The 18423-nt window shown below is 43.0% G+C and overlaps 2 protein-coding genes across 3 annotated transcripts; both read left to right on the forward strand.

The window, feature by feature from the left end:
- The first annotated feature begins 2391 nt into the window (after nucleotides 1-2391).
- On the forward strand, nucleotides 2392-6330 carry prrg4 (proline rich Gla (G-carboxyglutamic acid) 4 (transmembrane)). Of its 2 annotated transcripts, none has more exons than XM_079162660.1 (7): nucleotides 2392-2699; nucleotides 2831-2938; nucleotides 3037-3200; nucleotides 3307-3334; nucleotides 3886-4024; nucleotides 4769-4963; nucleotides 5104-6330. In XM_079162660.1, exons 2-7 carry the CDS (start codon nucleotides 2845-2847, stop codon nucleotides 5129-5131), a joined length of 648 nt encoding a protein of 215 aa, XP_079018786.1. In that variant the 5' UTR covers nucleotides 2392-2699; nucleotides 2831-2844; the 3' UTR covers nucleotides 5132-6330. The 2 variants fall into 2 exon arrangements, with proteins under 2 accessions (XP_079018786.1, XP_079018785.1); XM_079162659.1 differs by having other exon boundaries at nucleotides 2392-2685.
- An 848-nt stretch (nucleotides 6331-7178) lies between these two features.
- On the forward strand, nucleotides 7179-17711 carry qser1 (glutamine and serine rich 1). The gene is made up of 13 exons (XM_079170607.1): nucleotides 7179-7508; nucleotides 9565-9674; nucleotides 10151-10288; nucleotides 10724-14041; nucleotides 14253-14557; nucleotides 14653-14769; nucleotides 14874-15007; nucleotides 15099-15286; nucleotides 15421-15558; nucleotides 15671-15768; nucleotides 15912-16058; nucleotides 16228-16323; nucleotides 16451-17711. The coding sequence occupies exons 1-13, from the start codon at nucleotides 7399-7401 to the stop codon at nucleotides 16589-16591; spliced, it is 5040 nt and encodes a 1679-aa protein (XP_079026733.1). The 5' UTR covers nucleotides 7179-7398; the 3' UTR covers nucleotides 16592-17711.
- Nucleotides 17712-18423: the final 712 nt, after the last annotated feature.

Consider the following 18423-nt stretch of genomic DNA (forward strand, 5'->3'; position numbering starts at 1 on the left):
TTTCCTTTGCCCATTGATGTAAAGTTAAGTACCATTTATCCCGCACAGTGATCTATTCTCGGGCACCGGTCCAGAGCATTAGGATGTGGACTCTACTGATATATGGCCCAGGCATTGGGTGTAAAAGGGGTCTGCTGGAGTTCTCTCCCTCTGGGGCTGTGATGAAATCAGCAAAAACTGACAAAGTGCAGACTACTGACATTGCACTCTTTAAATCCCCACCCCAAATAGACGGTGAATTTTCTTTGAGTAATAAAACCACAGCTCAGCTTGTTTACTTTATTTTTTAGTGGTCTGCCACTCCTCATTCTGTCCTGATTAAAGTCGTAATCTGATCATTTCAGCCCTGCCACTAAAATATTTTCACTCCGATGAAATGGGCATTAGAGGTACACGTTTATTGCTGCAGTGTGTCCTTTTCCCTATCAGAAGTCTGCAGAGGCTCATCGCTCACTTCTGTTCGGTTGTCCACAGGGAGCAAGCATCTCTGACGCTTATCAACGGGTGTAAATCACAGAACACATTCTCAGAAGCGTAACCTCATCACAGCCACCTGCAAGGTAGAGCAGATAGAAACGAATGTGACCAAGGCTTAACACAATGTTTGTGAAGCCCCATATCTAGGTTTACATTGCTCTGCATATGCTCTTTTTCTCTGCAAGTTATTGCTTCACAGCTACTTTTCTCATCCTGTAAAAGTGATCTATCTCGCTCTCTCTCTCTCTTCTTGTCTCTAATTTGTTTCACTGGCTTTAAGTAACTGTTTTGTGGATGGTCCGTCATGTGAGATGTCCCAGATGTAAAGACTGTGCTGTGGTTGGTTTATCTGGTGCAAGCCTCATGACCCCTTCTTATCATAGTCAGATAGAAGTAGTTCTGCATAGTTCAGTGATAAAAAGCAAATTAGTTGATATTACATTTGGAAGCTGGGCTGCTTAACTGGCTTTGTTTTGCACATGCAGCTCACGTTATCAGCAGGGAAGTAACTATACTACATTTACTCCAGTACTGTACTCATTTATATTAACGATGGTTTCATTTAAATAACTGTTCACCAAGGATTTAAACATTGACTATTTCACACACAAAAAATAACAAAGATTAGAGAACTGCAGAACTTATTTTTGTTCTTCTTTCTTCCAAAAATAATCATGTGATGACCCCTCAAATGTATTTTGTGACACTGTAGATTAAATTACCTAACTTTATATAAAGTAGTTAAAGCTACTCAACCAGCTATAACCGTACAGTAAAGGGCTTTTTCCTTCCTTCTAACGAGTACTAAGTGATGGTTTTAAATACTTGTCCACTGGTCCAATTTACTGTGTTTTAGCACAAACTTTGCTGTGTGAGCTGATGTAGAACCACATGGATTCCCCGGCAGTAAGACACTGTTAGTCATTAAAACATTGATATGGCCGTATGTGGTGTAAAGTGACTTCTGACATCATCACAGAGTAGATAGTCTGGAATATCTCCTTTTCCTCACCCCTTTTCTTCATATCAACATTCCTCTGGGTAAATCTAAGACTGTGATGGTGTCCAGAGGCGTAGCCAAGTACAAGAGGGGGGGCTCTCACTGCTCTTCAGTTACCACTATCCAGTAGTCAGCCAGATAATGTTCATTTGCATCCTCTCTCTGCTTTTAATAAACACTGACCAAGAAGCCCATAGACGGATATTTGTATTTACTGTGAAACATAAACACAATTATGGAGGATGGTTTGTCCAGGCAGAATGGGAAACTTTATCGTCATGTGTTGCTTCATGTTTTGCTATTTGCGGTGTCTCTAAAGTTGCTATAGTCACCATTCTTTGTGGTGGAAAATGGCAGACTAAGTGTATTTTAACACAGATGCCTATTACACAACATTTTCCCATACAAGGACTGTGAATAGTTGTGTAGTCACCAGCTCTCGAGCTACTGAGGGGAGATTTTAGTGCTTTTAAAAAAAGAGTCCTGATGCAAAGATCCCAAAAGAAAGCATCGTGTTACAACAGTAATTTGCGCCGACCCATTAGAAGTGAAGATTCAACTTTGATATTGAGACTGAATAACCCTCTAAGTGTCATTAAAGTAAGATTGCCCTTTAAATCCTAATAGATCTTAGTATGGAAGATAAAGTTTGTCATATATGATAGTAAACTGAGTGTCATAAGTCATGAGACCATCATGTCAATGTCTAAAATGGGGGGGGGGGGTCACCTACATTGAATAAGGGTAAGGGCCTAATATTATTGGTACTTTATCTATTGCATGGTTTGCCAGCTACTTCCACTTTCGTGGTGTCAGCTGCCATCTAGCGTCCATCTTTATTTACATAACGTATCTCTATTATCCAGGTAAACGTGATCGATTGGTTGAGTCTGGCAGGTAGTTTAGGAGGTGCTCAGGCCACATCTGTTCGGAGTAAACAACACCCTTTTTTAATCTACCGATACTGTCAGGAGTTTTCGGACACAACTTTTTTTTTATTTGATTTGATCTTCAAACTACATGAACCGTGTTACAGTTGTTCAACGGAAGTTGCTGCTCAGCTGTTGTTTGTCACTGTCGCTGAACGTTTCCTGACTAATCTTATCTGCGTCGAGGCTGTGACACGCGCACCTACCGCTCCTTTAGCTCGGTTTCATTTTGTTGGTGTTGAACTCTTTCCATCATGATGGAGACACTTCTCATCATAGGTAAAGTAGAATAGGTAAGCCCATCTGGTGCCGGTTGGTGAAAGAAAATTGTACATAATGGTAGTTTGTAACGGCTGGATGCGTTGTTAATGGTACTGTGCCCTCTGTACTGCCAACTCATGCCCCACCCGCTGTCCGCGCGCAGGTGCACGCACGACCATGTTGTTTCATCTGTTCATACTCCTTCAACTCCTGTCTTGTGGAGATCTGGCCTGTATGAGAAGGTTGCTGTCGAAACACGAAGACCAAGAAGGTGAGAGATATTGTAGAAGAATGACAAATGAATCCACTTGACACACTCCGATCTGTCAGTTCTGTTAATCATTTCACCTGTTTGGACACGCGTCCTAGTGTTTGTGGATGAAGGGGACGCAAATTCGTTCCTGGGTCGCCATCTGTTGTTCAACCGGTTTGACTTTGAGATTTTCGTTCCTGGAAATCTGGAGAGGGAGTGTTATGAAGAAGACTGCAATTACGAAGAAGCAAGGGAGGTCTTTGAAAACATCCCAGATACAGTTGAGTGATGCTGTTCAGTGGGCTGCTCACTGAGGATATTTAATCTGCACAAAGACACAGGCCTCACATCAGAGTTCACCATACTAATGATATTTTGTTTTGCAGAACGCTTTTTGGGAACAATACTCTGCAGGTAAGAGATGTAAGCCTACATACCACTATGTGTTGTGCAAATGTATGTTATCACTACTTACTACAATGACTAGTTGTGTATGTTGCTAAGGAACACTTGTGCCTTGCCTTTAGCAAGTACACGTATGTCACATATGTCACAGTGCTTTCGAAACCTGTTTCCCCACTTACAAGGCTACAAGGATAATTGTACAACATGGTTGTTCAATGAAATGCAGTTTGTAGTCTCATTTTGCTACGTAAGAAAAACAAAAATAATATATATCATATGTGGAGGATAAATTAGTACAGTAGCTTTGAAAGTTATTTCTTGGTCTGCAGTCAGTAAGTTACCCCTTCAACTTTAAATTTGTTTTGCATTAGGGATGAATGAATTCTGAGTAGATCTAATCACTGTGTGTCTGCTGCTGTGAAAGACCAAACTATTCTACACTGCTGCTCTCAAACCGAAAAAATATTGAATTAAAAAGAGGAACCACCCTGTGATATACCTTTTTATCACGTAGTACAACTCCCGCTGTCCAGTTACTCACTGTGGTCTGTGATCTACAGAAAAGGACAAACGCCACACACGGGTTGATGTGACATCTCTTTTGGTGGGACTGATTACTGTTGGTGTGGCCATTGTTGTCGGTGGCCTTCTGCTCTGGTATTTCTGTCACGGCAAATGCAAGAACTACAGCCGTGCAAAGTAAGTGAAAGGGTCTTTATCACTATTAATGGCTACATTGTTCCTGCACACTTTCCCCTCAGTATAGCACTAATGCCCACTTTTAGCTACAGTCCCTCCAAGGTATTGACACTAGTACAGCTCTGTTGCACTATAACTCCAGGGTACTTGGACAATCTGTCAACCTGTACACTTTTTTTTTTTTTTTAGCACCATATATAATAAAACACCTAATATATTTCAGCATTTGGACATTTTCATGTGCAACTTACATAATTCGATGCTACTCTTGTCCAGTATCTATTGTTCTCACCTGTTCAGGGCTTTAACAGATGTTTTCATTATCTATTAATCTGCTGATTATTTTCATGATTTAAGTGGAAAGTGTTACACACGCAAATTGTCATAATCAAATTGCTTGTTTTGTCTGACAAAACCCAAAGACACTCAGTTTACCATCATATATGACAAAGAAAAGCATCAAATACTCATATTTGAGAGTGTTTGGTATTTTTGCTTGGAAATTGACTGAAATGATTAATAAATGATCAAAATAGTAAGAAATACAATCATTTTCTATGAATCAAATAATCAATGAATACATCGATCTATACCTGTTCGAACATTATGCTTCTTGTCACACCTAGAAATAAATGTTGTTGTGCAGTTGTATAACAAGAATAAAGTCCCACCGTTATCTTGATACTTAATGGCATTAAGTATGGTCACATATGAATGATATGAATGTCTACACTCCTCTCAAAGCTCCGTCCAGGTGCGACCGAGAAGGAGTAATGCTTCACTAATAATGCTACGGCTAGAGGAGGTGTCCTTACAACCTGTGCATCCACCTGGACATCCACCCTCTATGGAGGAAATAGACCCAGTGGGGTTGCCTTCTTATGAGCAGGCAATTGCAAAAATTGGACCGTATGATGCCCCACCTCCTCCCTATCCGGGGTATTTGCATATTTCATTTTTATTTGCAGTTATGTCATAACTCACTTTTTTTTTTTAAATTGTACGCAATCCATAATGCAGTCACAGAGAGCTCATTCAAATATATCTTTTATAACATCTTCTCTTATTTTTGGTTTTAGCTCACGACCTGGGAGTATTCGGCGGTAGTATCTCCAGGACGACACATCCGCATGTCTGTCAACAATTGACAACTAACATTTACACTGTTCTACACTGCTTAGCATTATATACCTTGTTTTTCATCATCACAAGATTTTAAAAAACTTCTTATGCCTTTATGTTTATTGCTCTGATCATCTTTTTCCACTCATACATTTCTAATCTTTCTGGCTTGTTTGGGACCTTTTACTAAGCAGTATAATCCCCCTTCTTAACGCGCTTGTGACAAAACATAGTAGTTGGTTGTCTGGACTAACTATTTTCCCAGGTCTAATTATGCTTTATAATAGTACCATACACCTGTGCTGAATAAGCTTTATAATACATTTTAACCAGTTTGCTGCTTTTTGTCTTAATGTAAATGAAGAATCAATAATGAATTGGACATGAGGGATTTAAATTGCTGGAGTACTAAGGTGCTTAAGAGCAGTTGCTTTAGACACAGAATGCATAGACTGGCTGAGAGAAAGACCGATTACGTTTCATGACATGATAAGTATTAATTGCAAATAAAGAGAAACCGACTGAACTGTATAATCATACAGCTATCAGCCTCCAGAAGGAAAAATAGTAACACCCAAACTGATTTCAATGGCATGATCGTATTATATATAATATTGCCATACAGAAAATACAAGTGTTTTTGTTTCACTGGTCTACCAGCTTGCTTTGAAAAAATTCACTTTGTACTTTAAGCTTAACATCACCATCTTTTCTTCTTCTTTTCTTTTGTTTTAAATGTGGATTTTGTGGCTTTTTTATATGAATTCCTTTTGTGTCTGATTCACTGACTAATGACAATGCTCTAATATGTGAAATAATGGTTCATTTCTATAAATACATTGTGGTTGATTATTAAATGTACTATAAATAGTTGGAGGTGGAAGCTCTTTAAAAGCAGTTTTACAATTCTTTTTACATTTATACGGAACAATAAATGTGAGGAAGAGGACAGCTGAAACATATTTCAGCAGTTGGGAAGTACAGTTTGTCAGGCTGGTGTTTCATTCCCATCGGATGATGCAGAAACGGGGTTAAGAAGTTATGTTCCTCTAAATTAACATGAGCAAAGTTTTATCATGAGAATGAATGTAAGGGTAGCCTTGTTGAAGCTGATCTGAACCATAACTACTTGAAATGAAAATCTTTAATAGATATCTTTTTAAATAAAATTGATATTTTAATTATTTTTGTCTCATCTTTCCACTGTGTGTGAGGTTGTCTACAAGAATGCAAGATGGTTCTATGGTGTATCCATTTTTATTTATTTATTTAGTGTGCATATGATCAGGTTTTGGGGCTTTCTCAGCCATATTAGATGAGCATTGTATATTCTCTAATAAATGTTCACAGTTTTTGGATTTATAGAAGAACATATATCGTCAATGTACTGTTTGATGTCCTTTGACAATACCAAGAAGTTGGGCTCTTGTACATTTCTTGTATTTTTGTCAAATTCAGCAAATACAATTATTAGGATCATGCAGCTCAGAACTCAAATATATTGTTTCTTTAAAGATGCAAACTGGTACATATTCCAAAATAATGGTAATACAAATTATCAATAAGATAGATACTTTATTCATCCCGCAAGAGGAAATTTGTTTGTTAAAGCAGCAAAAAAATATACCTAAGCAATAAAGTAAGAAGGCTGCTGATAAAAGCACAAAAGTTATCCAAAAAAAAGTCTCAGAGTGGAGTTGCAACAAAACTGAACAATTATTTTATAGCTTCCAAACAGGCTCCAGTTTTATGTTATTTGCCTGCATTTATTATCATTTAATTCAAGTTATCTGGGGATAGTTCACTATAATGTCAAACTAATCGCTTCATATGTGGATTTGGGGTTGCTATGACACTTTAGAAAAAGCTTTTGGTATTTCAAATGATCTCAAAGAAAGACTCAGAGCTGACCTTTGGGATGGAGGTAAGAGGAAAAAGGGGAAACTACAAAACTTCCAGCCAAAGTCTGCGGTGCATCCTGGGAAATTAACTAACATTGGTACGTTGGAACCATGCAAGGCTTGCACGGCTCCCCATGACGGGAGACCAACAAAACATATCGAAATCACTCAGAAGGCTAAAGGTACACTGTTATCCAGGATACATAACGACTTCACGGCGGCTTTGCGGACTGTGCAGCGCTCTGACGGGACTGCGTGCCCCTGGTCGCTCGGTGGGTCGGATCCCGGAGCTGCTACGATGCGTGTCCGCTGCTCCACGAAGCTCCGTCGGGGAAGTGAATCTTTCACCGGATGATGGACAGGAACTACCCGACCTCCAGCTTTGCGGACGCGCTGGCTCCACCAGCACAGACCGTAGCTTCTTGGGCCTATGACCGCAACACGGCTAGTGTCAAGCCAAGGTAAAGAGATGAAGGAGAGGGCACCTTCCGAAGGAAATATCGGTGATGGAGGGCCTAGCTTTGCTGTTGGACAAAAGTGCAAAGGTCCATGTTGTTATCGGGGAAACAGTGGAGGAATTGGAGAAATGTCGGAATTTGCTCGGAGTTGTAGAAGCTTTGACTTGTCAGTGGCTCGTTTGTCCGTGTGTTACAGTCACGCACCTTGCTAGTTTTCGCTAGCACACCGTCTCCCCAGCATGGCCATAAACAGAGTTTGCACTGACTAGAGAAGGGAGTAGTTTTATATATGTAATAAACGGACCTGCTAGACGGCTTAAACGAGCATTCAACGGTCTGTTTTCTTGACCCACAGGTGCTCATCAAAGCCAAAACAAGATAGGTAACTAGCTACCGATGCTAGCCATGTCAGTTATGCCACCTCAAATTAGTGGTACATAGCTAACGTTATTGGTGTTACCTAAGAGCGAAGAGGCGACGTGTCCACGTCTCTATGTGTCACTGTTTTTATTTACTAGTTAGAGGTCCGTTGATGTATTTGACATTATTTTAACTTGCTTTATATTTAGTAAAATAGACGGAGTGAGTGTGACCAAAGTTTTAGAGCTCTAACTTAGTCCAACTCGAGACTGTTGTATGATGACCTTCTCCATCCTGTAATTATAACAGTGAATCACACTTAATGACAAAATTGTATCCGCTACATATTAGTCAGATTGTGCTCACAAGCAGCACAAACATGTATAACTTATGATAAATCTAACCCTCCCCAAAGCATATAGAGAAGGGCCAGAGCAGATGAAGTTAGATGAGGCACTACATTAGAAACTGAAATGATAACTTAATCGATTTGTTGAATGAGGAATACATTGTTATGATTGGAAGCAATTGTGTTTTACTTTATAAGGTACACTTGCAAAATCAAATTCAATTCAATCGACAGCCCACCCGCACATTTCACCTTTACAAAGATAATGAGTTGATGTTTATTGAAGTTTCAGTTTGCAGTGGTTTTGTCCTGGACTGCATTATAGTGAGAAGTGTTTCAAATGCTTCGCCCTTTACAAACATGAGAGAGGGGGAAGAATATTCAAAACACATTTCAGTATAATGCAGTCCAGTACAACACGATCAGTAACTATGACCTCAGTAAGAAACACACTGTTTAAATTTACACCCCTCTGACCGTGTCAACCAAAACTGAACATTATGATCTTCAGAAATGTGGAGGATCTGTTTTATTGGATTGCATCATCTGAGCTATATCTGACTTTATAGTTAAATAGCAAAGAAGAGTTGCATAACAGAAAGATGCCAGTGATGAGAAAAAAAGAGGCTGATGTCTCCCGTCTTAGCTCTGTGTTCTTCCACAGACGATTACCTTCTGGCAAAAAGGAAACACTTCTGATTAGACTGGCTGCAAATGATTTCCTCTTGATTTTATATCCGTTTCCTTTTGAATTTTCTGCAGAGAAAATATAAAGTCATGTGTCGGATATTACACTTCTTTTTTGCCCCGATTTGTCTCAGTTCCTCATACCAAGAAGAGCAATCAACAGTGGCCAGTGGATCCTACAATTCACAAACCACTTTCAACATGTTGTTCAGATTCAAATAAGAACAATGAGCTTCTTAACTATTGTTGGTTATTTGAGTGGTTGATATAGAATACAAACTAATGTCAGCAAAAACGACCACCAATATTGACCACATGTTCATAGATTCTTTTCTGTTTTTAACCAAAAAATGGGCAAACGTCTTGGTTCGTCTTCTCTGAACATGTGCTATGTTTTGTATGAATAACTTACCTTTTATGACTGACTTCTTTCTGAGAAAGACGGATAGCAGCGTGTATTCGTCACATTTTATGAAGCATGTTTCGTAGAGCTATCGTTGCGTTTTCTAGAGGGTGTTTGTCACTCCGTAGACAGCCAAGACTTTACAGAAGGAGTACTTGAAAACAAACATGCTCTGTGTCAAGGAGTCTTTTACTGAGTTTGGTACTTCTGCTGCTTGTGAAGATGAGCGCTTTAATGTACGTGTTTGTGTGTCGATACAGTCCCAGTTATGATGCAGCACACCTGGATGCAGAGCTCCTCCAGCGGCAAAGCTACACTAACACCCACCAGCTCCCCACCTACACTACATCGCACCTTCCTGCAACAGCAGGTGAGTTATGAATGCTATACACGTGGTTTTTAAAGGGCCAGTTCACCCAAATTACAATGAAGGTACTCTGTCACTTACCCCTAGTGGCATCTAGTCATGCACATATACTGTATTTGGTTTATGTGCTTCGGGTCGAGCTACCACATTGTGATGCACGTGCCACCAATCAGAATGGTGACTGTAAAGGATGTTTGATTTGTGGTACTCAAAACACTGAAAAACTTCATTTTATAAACTCAACAGTGAGCTGTCTGGATAATACACAAGCCTTACTGCAGACAGTTTGTAGTTGGGGTAATTAATATTAGCTTGGCTGATTTATCTGGCAAACTTTGTAGATATCACAAGAGGCAAGTGAGAGATGGTTTATTAAGTTTATTCTTTTTGCAATTTGGGTGAAGTAACCCTTGTATGGCTCTTATTTACTTGGCACATCGGATTGTGATTACTTTGTTGCCCGTTTCTTTTCCTTTCAGGAACACTTGACTCGAGCAGTAATTCTTCTGAGACCTCAATCATGAGCTTCCTGTCAGCCATGGAATCTAGAAGCCTTCAGGCTGGTCCTGTTAGTGCCTCACTGCTTCCTCCTTTTAGACCCCCGTCATGGCCTGCCGGTGAGAACACGTCCACTAATTATGTGTTATTTTCATGCTACTTACTTACCACCTATTGTGGTATAGACGTTTTTACTATGCATGTAGGCTTCTTATCTTTTTCAACATCATCTGGAACAGGTCCTGATTTTAAATGTGCCACAGAGTAGTGAATACATGAGGTATTTTGTCGAGAAAGCTACGTTTATGCATGATGTTTGTGTATTTGTGAGAAACATATTTACTGATGCAGCTTATCCAGGAGTCTAATAATCTACAATCATAAGCCCAGAATACTATTGTGTACTAGACCAGATCATTTTACATGTCATTTTTTTAGAGATTAAAATAACAACGAAAATGACCTATTTCCACAAGTTTTATCTAATGTTAGGTTTAATTTATCCCTTCATGTTGCCGGTCCGGTCCTTATTTTGTCTACGTTGTGCAATGCAGGTACCAACTCCACCACAGAGCTGTATTTGACTGGTGCCCTGCCTTCTACTGCCACTTTCCCCTCCCCTGCTGCTCTGTCGTCCTATCAGCACGCTGGTGCCTACCCTTCCCGGAGTTATGCCACCAACCCATCCTTGGCTCTCCAGGATCCTGCCTTCAGCACTTCCACCAATGGCCTGTTCTCCCACCATGACCCGCTCATCCATCTCAAATCAGGCCAGACTGTGCTTCCCACGGCACTGGCCTTCAATCATCTCTCCACCCCGGCTTTGGGTTCTTCTCTGCCTGTCCAGTCCTCGACCTACCGATCCGCTCAGGAGTCAGCCCCCCACCTCCTGCAACCCCAGTTCAGCCTGCTCCCCTCTGCCCTGCCCGCCCCTCACGGTGCCCAACAACCCTACGGGGCCGCGGTTTTCTCCGGCTCTATTGAAAGAGCTCTTCAGCGTGAATGTAGTGTGATCAAACACCACCAGAGGCCTTCCAGCAGCCACGCGGCCTCCGAGCAATTGCCCAATTCAGAGCACCCCTTACAAGGGTACTTTGGCTCTGGCAGTGAAACGGATGTGTCCTACCAGCAGGACCCGTCCCGTCAGACCCCCGTGTCCTGCAGCCCTTCCACAGGAGCCGATTCCACCCAAGGGGTCAATCGGGCGCCACAACCCAAAACAGACTCGGTAACTCAAGCTTATTCGTCCACTTCTGTGCCGAAGGCTAAAGACTGCTCTTCCAAGCTAGCCCAGCACCCTATTGGGGATGAAGAGAGTCACGAGCACTCTCATAAGCTGACGGGAGGGTCTCCTGACCGCTACTCCTCCCCAGGACAGAAGCAGAACTCGGTGATTGCTAATCAGCAGTCAGTCCAGCTATCCAGCCTAATGTCCAGTACTCTGTCTCAAACCTATATCACCCCGCAAGCCCAGTCACAGCCCTCCCATTCCAACTCGGACAAACACTCTCCCCTTTACAAGACTCTGCCTTCCCTCTCCAGCCAGTCTGACAACGTGGCATCTGTTAGTCAGACTCTTGTTTACTCCTCGAGTCCCAGGATGAGCCACGAGCAGGAGATCCAGTATGGAGGCCAGGTACAGGGCTTGTGTCAGGGGAACCTCTCTGAGAGCTACCCCACCTCCCACTCTCAGGGTGCCCCAAATGTGATTTTTACATCTCAGTCACAGGGGCAAGTTTCGGTGACTCAGAGCTATGCCACAGGACAATCCCTTAACCTCAACTCCTCTTACCCACCGACATGTGTGCGGAGTCTGCCCACATCCAATTCTTCACAGGACTACAGCCTCATGCAAGCGTCTGTGGGAGGTAAAACACATGACGCACTGTCCCAGCAGCAGACACAGTCCCATAAATATGTTTTGTCTACACCGTTGCCTACCTACTCTTCAACTGCTCAAGCCTTACAAAATAACATCAGATCCTCAATACAGGACATGAAGCCAACATATGGGAAACAGAAACTTATAGAGCTTCCTCTCCAGGACATGGATGCTCTCCAGCAGGCATCGATGGAAGCTTCTGCTGCAGCTAGTAATATGTCTGCTCACAACAATGTCATCTATGTCGTTTCAAAAATGGACGATCATCACAAAACACAAAGCGTTATCCGAAGTTATTCGCGTTCCGATGACCAGCTCATGGGACTAGTTCACACGAGCACAGCACAGATAAAGGATGAAAGGATGGGTTCTCTGAGCCAACAGCACATTCATCTAAGCAGTGCCAATGGTCAGGAAACCGTCAACACAAAAACTACAAACTCCAGTATTATATCTTCACATGTGCCACTTAGCTCAGAGCAGCTAAAGCAGCACTCTCTCCAACTCAAATCTCCCGAGCCACATCAACAAAACCCCCAGAATCACACTCAGTCTCAGAGCCAGACCGCAGCAGCCCACACGCAATTCATCACTGTCCCCAGTGCGCTTCTCGAACCCAGCCAGATGATTCTACTTCAGCAGCCCCTTGTCCACCACAGTCAAAACACTTCAAAGGTGGTGTCCGTGCAAGGTATCCAACCGACCCAAGATCTGGGCCCCGTTCATGTCCAGTATCTTCACATGGGCCGAGAACTGCTGGGCCCCGGTGTGACTGAAACCCAGAGACAGCAGGGCACAGTAGTCCCCGAACAGAGCTCAGGATGCCCCGATTCCTCTAAACACCACTATAGCCAGTCGGCAAACCACCAACCAAACGATGGCAAGAACCACTTCGCTCTCAACTCCATTTGCTTCCCCGACTCGATGCTGCTTGCAGATGACCGAAATATTTTGTCAAACGTCGATGACATCCTGGCTGCCACGGTGGCAGCCTGCGGCGTCACACCGCAAGACTTCGCCAAAGCCACGTCCTCTGCTGAGGCTGAAATGGCAGCGATGGCTAGCCCCGTTGATTCCAAAGGCCACTTCCAGACTGTGGATATAAGGCACATGTCGCCTAGTTTCTCCTCAGCACAGCAGGCAATCATGGCCAACACTAACTCCCACAATGTCACCATGACACTAAATGAAGTTCAGATGGCCACACACTGCCATGGTCAGCCTGTGCACCACAGCAGCTCTGAGCTCGACGCAAACGGAGATGGAGGAAGCTCCGAGAACGATTATCACTTAGCCGCTCAGGTGTACGACCCCCCAGGTCTCCAGAGCAGAGTCAAAGGGAATGCAAAGTGTATTAAATCTGAGGACGGCCTCATGGAATGCCATGGCGGTGAAGACTTTCCCAAAAAGAAGGCTCGCCCTAAATCCTTGACCCGAGGTCCCGAGGAGGATAGTGGACAGGCCAGGCCGGCCAAGCGCAGCGGGCAGGCAAAGCGGCAAAACTCCAGAGGTAGTGACGCCGGCTCGCCGTCGGCCTCACACGGTGTATACGATGGTTGTCCACAGCAGGAGAGAATCAGACAAAAGATCAGAGAAGTTGAAGAGAAACAGCCAGAGGTCAAGACTGGCTTCATTGGCTCCTTCCTCGACTTCATCAAATCTGGCCCCAAACATCAATACTCTCCAAGTCCTACGCGGACTATTAGTCGCCCGAGAAAGCCCTGCACCACCTCCAAGCCACCGCCGTGTACTTTGCCTTCTTTGCCTCCCAAACTGCACACTCTGCCCGGGCCTTTGATTCCCCTGGAGAGCCACGGAGTGAGAATCCAACAGAAGCGTCTGGATGAAGATTTGCAAAAAAACTTGGAGACTCTGCCATCTTTCAGCTCTGATGAAGAGGAGAACACTGGGAAGAACCAGGCCCTGAGGAACAGCATCAGCTCAGCGCTTTCAGCTCTGGATGAGTCATCAGATCGGAAACCCAGGACAGGTAATATTACCTCGCTGGCTTTTTTCTTTTTACTTTCTCTTACTGTGTATGAGATGTAAGTAATACACCTTACTTGTTAGTTCTTTAAGTAATATGCGGTGATGTGTAAGCATTGTCTCTGTTTTTCCCTTTTATGAATGTTGTCTAAAATGTCTTTATTTATTGTACAAATGAGGAGATGTCATTTTCATGTTTCTTTCTCGTACTCCAGATAACCAGATCCCCGGTTTGATGATGAAGACGGACCACGTTCCCATCATGCCCCACACTGTCAGCGAGACCTGTTTGTCCCGGGTCACCACGCCTACACAGACGACAAACGCCCTCTCATCCGGGACTGTGTTTGTGGCCAAAGTGGAGTCGAAAGAGACCCCAGCAGGCCAGCTGGCTGTGCAGTTGACGAGTGTGGCCATTGAGGGGCTGACTGACGAGGAGCTGTCAGACAGCGGAGGGGAAGGGATGTACAGGGAGAGAGACGAGTTTGTCGTCAGGAATGAAGATATTGACAACTTGAAGGTACACTTCTATCATATCAGACCTTGTGTACAGTCATATTTGAGCATTTTGTTGTTTCGCTTTCTCGTACGGTAACTTTTACTACATGTGACCAGGTGACAATGAGAGCCGGCAGTGAGCCGCCAGCCATCTGGAAGGTCCAGAAGGCTCTGCTGCAGAAATTTGTGCCTGAGTTGAGAGATGGAAGGAGAGTCTTCTCAGCCACCAACAGTGTAAGTAAAAGCAGACACGCCAATACTCAATGCATGAGCATTCAATCATTCAAATAACTTCTCTTTAGTCTGCAACAGGTAACACGTTGTTTTCCTTTGTGTAGTATCTTGGATACTTTGGTGATGCCAAGACCATGTACCAGAGGGTATACGTGAAGTTCTTGGACACCGTAAACAAACGGGAGTATGTACGCGTTTGTAGTCGGAAGCCCCGCTGCAAGCCTATGAACTCGCTAAGGTACGCCAAGAATTCTGACCGATGTAGTTCCTTTTATCTTTTTTTAAACTTGGCTCTTCAGTGGTGTAACTCTCTTTGTTCTGCCACCCAGGGGTGTTCAGGTGAAGACTTTGCTGGGCTTGACAGTCGACCCCTCCTCAGTCTCCCAAAGCCAGAAGCCTCGACCCAAACAACTGAAGCCCAGGGCCGAGCCCCCACCGAAGAAGAGGAGGAAATGGAAGGAGGAGTTTTCCCCTACTGCCTCGGGATCATCTGCGGAAGACGAGGGTGAAGATGATGGTGAGGAAGCCTTTTGACTTTTTTCATTCAATCTGACTTGGCTATAAGTTGATGTGATTGTCGTCTAAATATCTTCCCGCTCTCTCACTGCCTCTTCATGATCCTTGATCTCTCCCACACACACACACTCTTAGACTTAAACCCTCCAGTACCGTTTGCTTCACGGTTACTCAACACGCGGACCATGAAGGAGACATTTAGGAGCTTTGTGGAACTGCTCATCAGCATTACCTTAGACGAAGATGTAATGACCGCACTTGAGAGGGCAAACGGTGAGTGAATGGACTTTTTTTTTCTTTTCTTTTTTAAAGCTAGGTCAAGAACCGAAAAAAAAAAAAAATGAAACATAGTAGACTTAAGGTTTGTTAACTTGTACTGTTTCAGATGAGTTTCTGCTGCCACAGATGAAAAGAGTGGACGGGATGATCACCGACAACAGGAAACGCCTGCTTCACAAACTGCACATAGGGCAGGTCCTAAAGGTGGGTGTGATTTCTGTTCGTTGGGGCATTATTTTTACTCCAAGAGGCTTGAAAGACAACCTTGCAAACAAAACCTGAATCTGTTTTGATGACAAGGAGAAAAAGCAACGGTAACCCAAGTACCTCCCCTGTTGTGTCCTCAGACGGCTCTAGACAGCTTCCCAGAGATCTCCGTTGTGACTGAACTGAAGAAGGATGGGGAAACCCCGGCCTTTAAGGTGCGTCTCAGTGGGAAGGCCTACAACAAGAAAACCATGAAGCCCTACAAGATGCCTAACAAAGTGCCTCAGGTAAGACAAGAACATATTTTGGTCAAATTCACTGTGCTCTCAATACTGTCCAGTAGAGAGCACCATTTAGTCTTTCTCACTGCAGCCACTGTTCCCTTCCCCGTCTTTATATCCCTTATAAGACTTATAGAAAATGTCTTTGAAACACGTCTGCTTTGTCCCTTTCTAGGAGTATACAGTGGACCAGCAGAAAACTCAGTGGTTCTCTCTGTACCACTCTTTGCAGCATTACAAGTACCACACTTACCTTATGTGTAAGGACGAGGTGAGACATTGTTTACCCTCTGACGAGTCATATTTTGTGGGTTTGATTTCAGACGCTAATTATTCAGATGAAGCTTTGCTGTGCTCTTTTAGAAATGTTTTTTTCTGTTTGTGCATCTGCCCTCCAGATTGCAGCTATGCGGGTGCAGACAGTGGACCTGGGGCAGGAGGAGGCGGTACAGAAGTGTCTGCAGAACGGAGCTTGGGTAGAGGGGCTCTTCGATCGCTTCGGAGAGCTAATCAGTCAAGTGCAGCAGGCCTGCCGGTGATCTAGTCTCGACAGGCTCGGTTTAACATAAATAAATCAATCAAACGCACCGTAAAACAACAAAGTCCAACACTTAAAAACCTGAGGAAGCCTCCAGCTCAACATGGCAACAGAGAAGGATGGAGTGAGTCTCTCCTTTCCAGCCACAGAGAGATCTGAATCAGGGACCTGTCGGCTGACTTGCCTGAAAGACGTTTTGGGGCCTGTGGCCTAAAGGTGGCAGCAGTTGAACAGGGAGTCTGCGTCACTGCATCTCAGCAGAAAGCAGCAAGTCGATCAACAGAGGACAAGGACTTTGGTTTTGAGAGCATTTTATGGGAGTCTTCCACATATTGCTTCTCTTAGTCTTCGTAAGTTTTTGTAGTTACAAGCCCCCTTTTTATGGGCCTTTTCATAAAAAAAAAAAAAAAAAATTGTTTTTCAATCTTTTTTTTCTTCTTTCTTTTTAGTTAAATGACAGATTATAACCAGCGTGTAAGCACTAGATAGAAATCTATCTGCATAGGACGTAGAGCACAGCAAATAAACATGCAGAAAGTTGATTGTCGACAGTTATAACAAGCCTTCGTCAATCCTTTGATGTGTAGGCTCGCATAATGACAAATTGATTTATTGTAAAAAAGTAAAACAATCTATATATTATGTATAACCGTAGTTATATATCATTTGTAAAACATCCATTTTTTAATGGAGTGCCAACTTATATATAATGTACATTTTGTATAAAAGAACAGGGAGGTGGGAACTGCAGCGATGAATTCAGTAACTATATACTGTATCTATATTGTGGTTTAACGTTTGTGCTTCAAACACCCGTTATCAGATGCAAGTCAGTGCAGCTCCAGTGCTGCTTTTTATGAATTTTGTTAATGAAATAATATGTCTTTGACTTACCAAAAGGTAAAATGAAATAAATACAAGTTGTCTTTATACTCCTTTACAGATTCAGCCCACATTTTATGGCAAATAGATATATATTTTTCACATCAGTAAATATTGTTCTAAGACACTTTTTCATTGTTTTTTCACAGTTTTCCAAAAATGGACTCTTTATATGTCATTTATCAATTTTACTCTGTCAAAAACAATCTTGTTGTTTACAGATGCAGTTTGTAAATAAAGTGTGGCATGTATTAGAGATTTGCTCTTTGACATCTTTGATGTGTTTTGTCTGAGAGGGTTAAACGTCTTCCAAATGATCCGGGGCTCGCGTGTGACGCACCAGATTTTGAAAAGTCTTGCCTCTGGGTTTTTTTTCCATGATCTCATAACAATTGAAGCTCTTGGTACATTAAATTAGCTCCATGACACAGGATCTGATGTCTGGTGGAGGTAAGAGTGAGATTATCATCTTTCATCCTTTTGCTTCTGGTCTCAGCCTTGCAGTCCTCAACTCAAAGAGAACGTGTCCTCAACTCAAAGAGAATGTGTCCCCAACTCAAAAAGAACGTGTCCTCAACCCAAAGAGAACGTGTCCCCAACTCAAAAAGAACGTGTCCTCAACCCAAAGAGAACGTGTCCTCAACCCAAAGAGAATGTGTCCCCAACTCAAAGAGAACGTGTCCTCAACCCAAAGAGAACGTGTCCCCAACTCAAAGAGAACGTGTCCCCAACTCAAAGAGAACGTGTCCCCAACACAAAGAGAACGTGTCCTCAACTCAAAGAGAACGTGTCCCCAACACAAAGAGAATGTGTCCTCAGCTCAAAGAGAATGTGTCCCCAACTCAAAGAGAACATGTCCCCAACTCAAAGAGAACGTGTCCCCAGCACAAAGAGAACGTGTCCTCAGCTCAAAGAGAACGTGTCCCCAACACAAAGAGAATGTGTCCTCAG

Source organism: Pholis gunnellus, assembly GCF_910591455.1.
Source record: "Pholis gunnellus genome assembly, chromosome: 1".
NCBI lineage: Eukaryota > Metazoa > Chordata > Actinopteri > Perciformes > Pholidae > Pholis > Pholis gunnellus.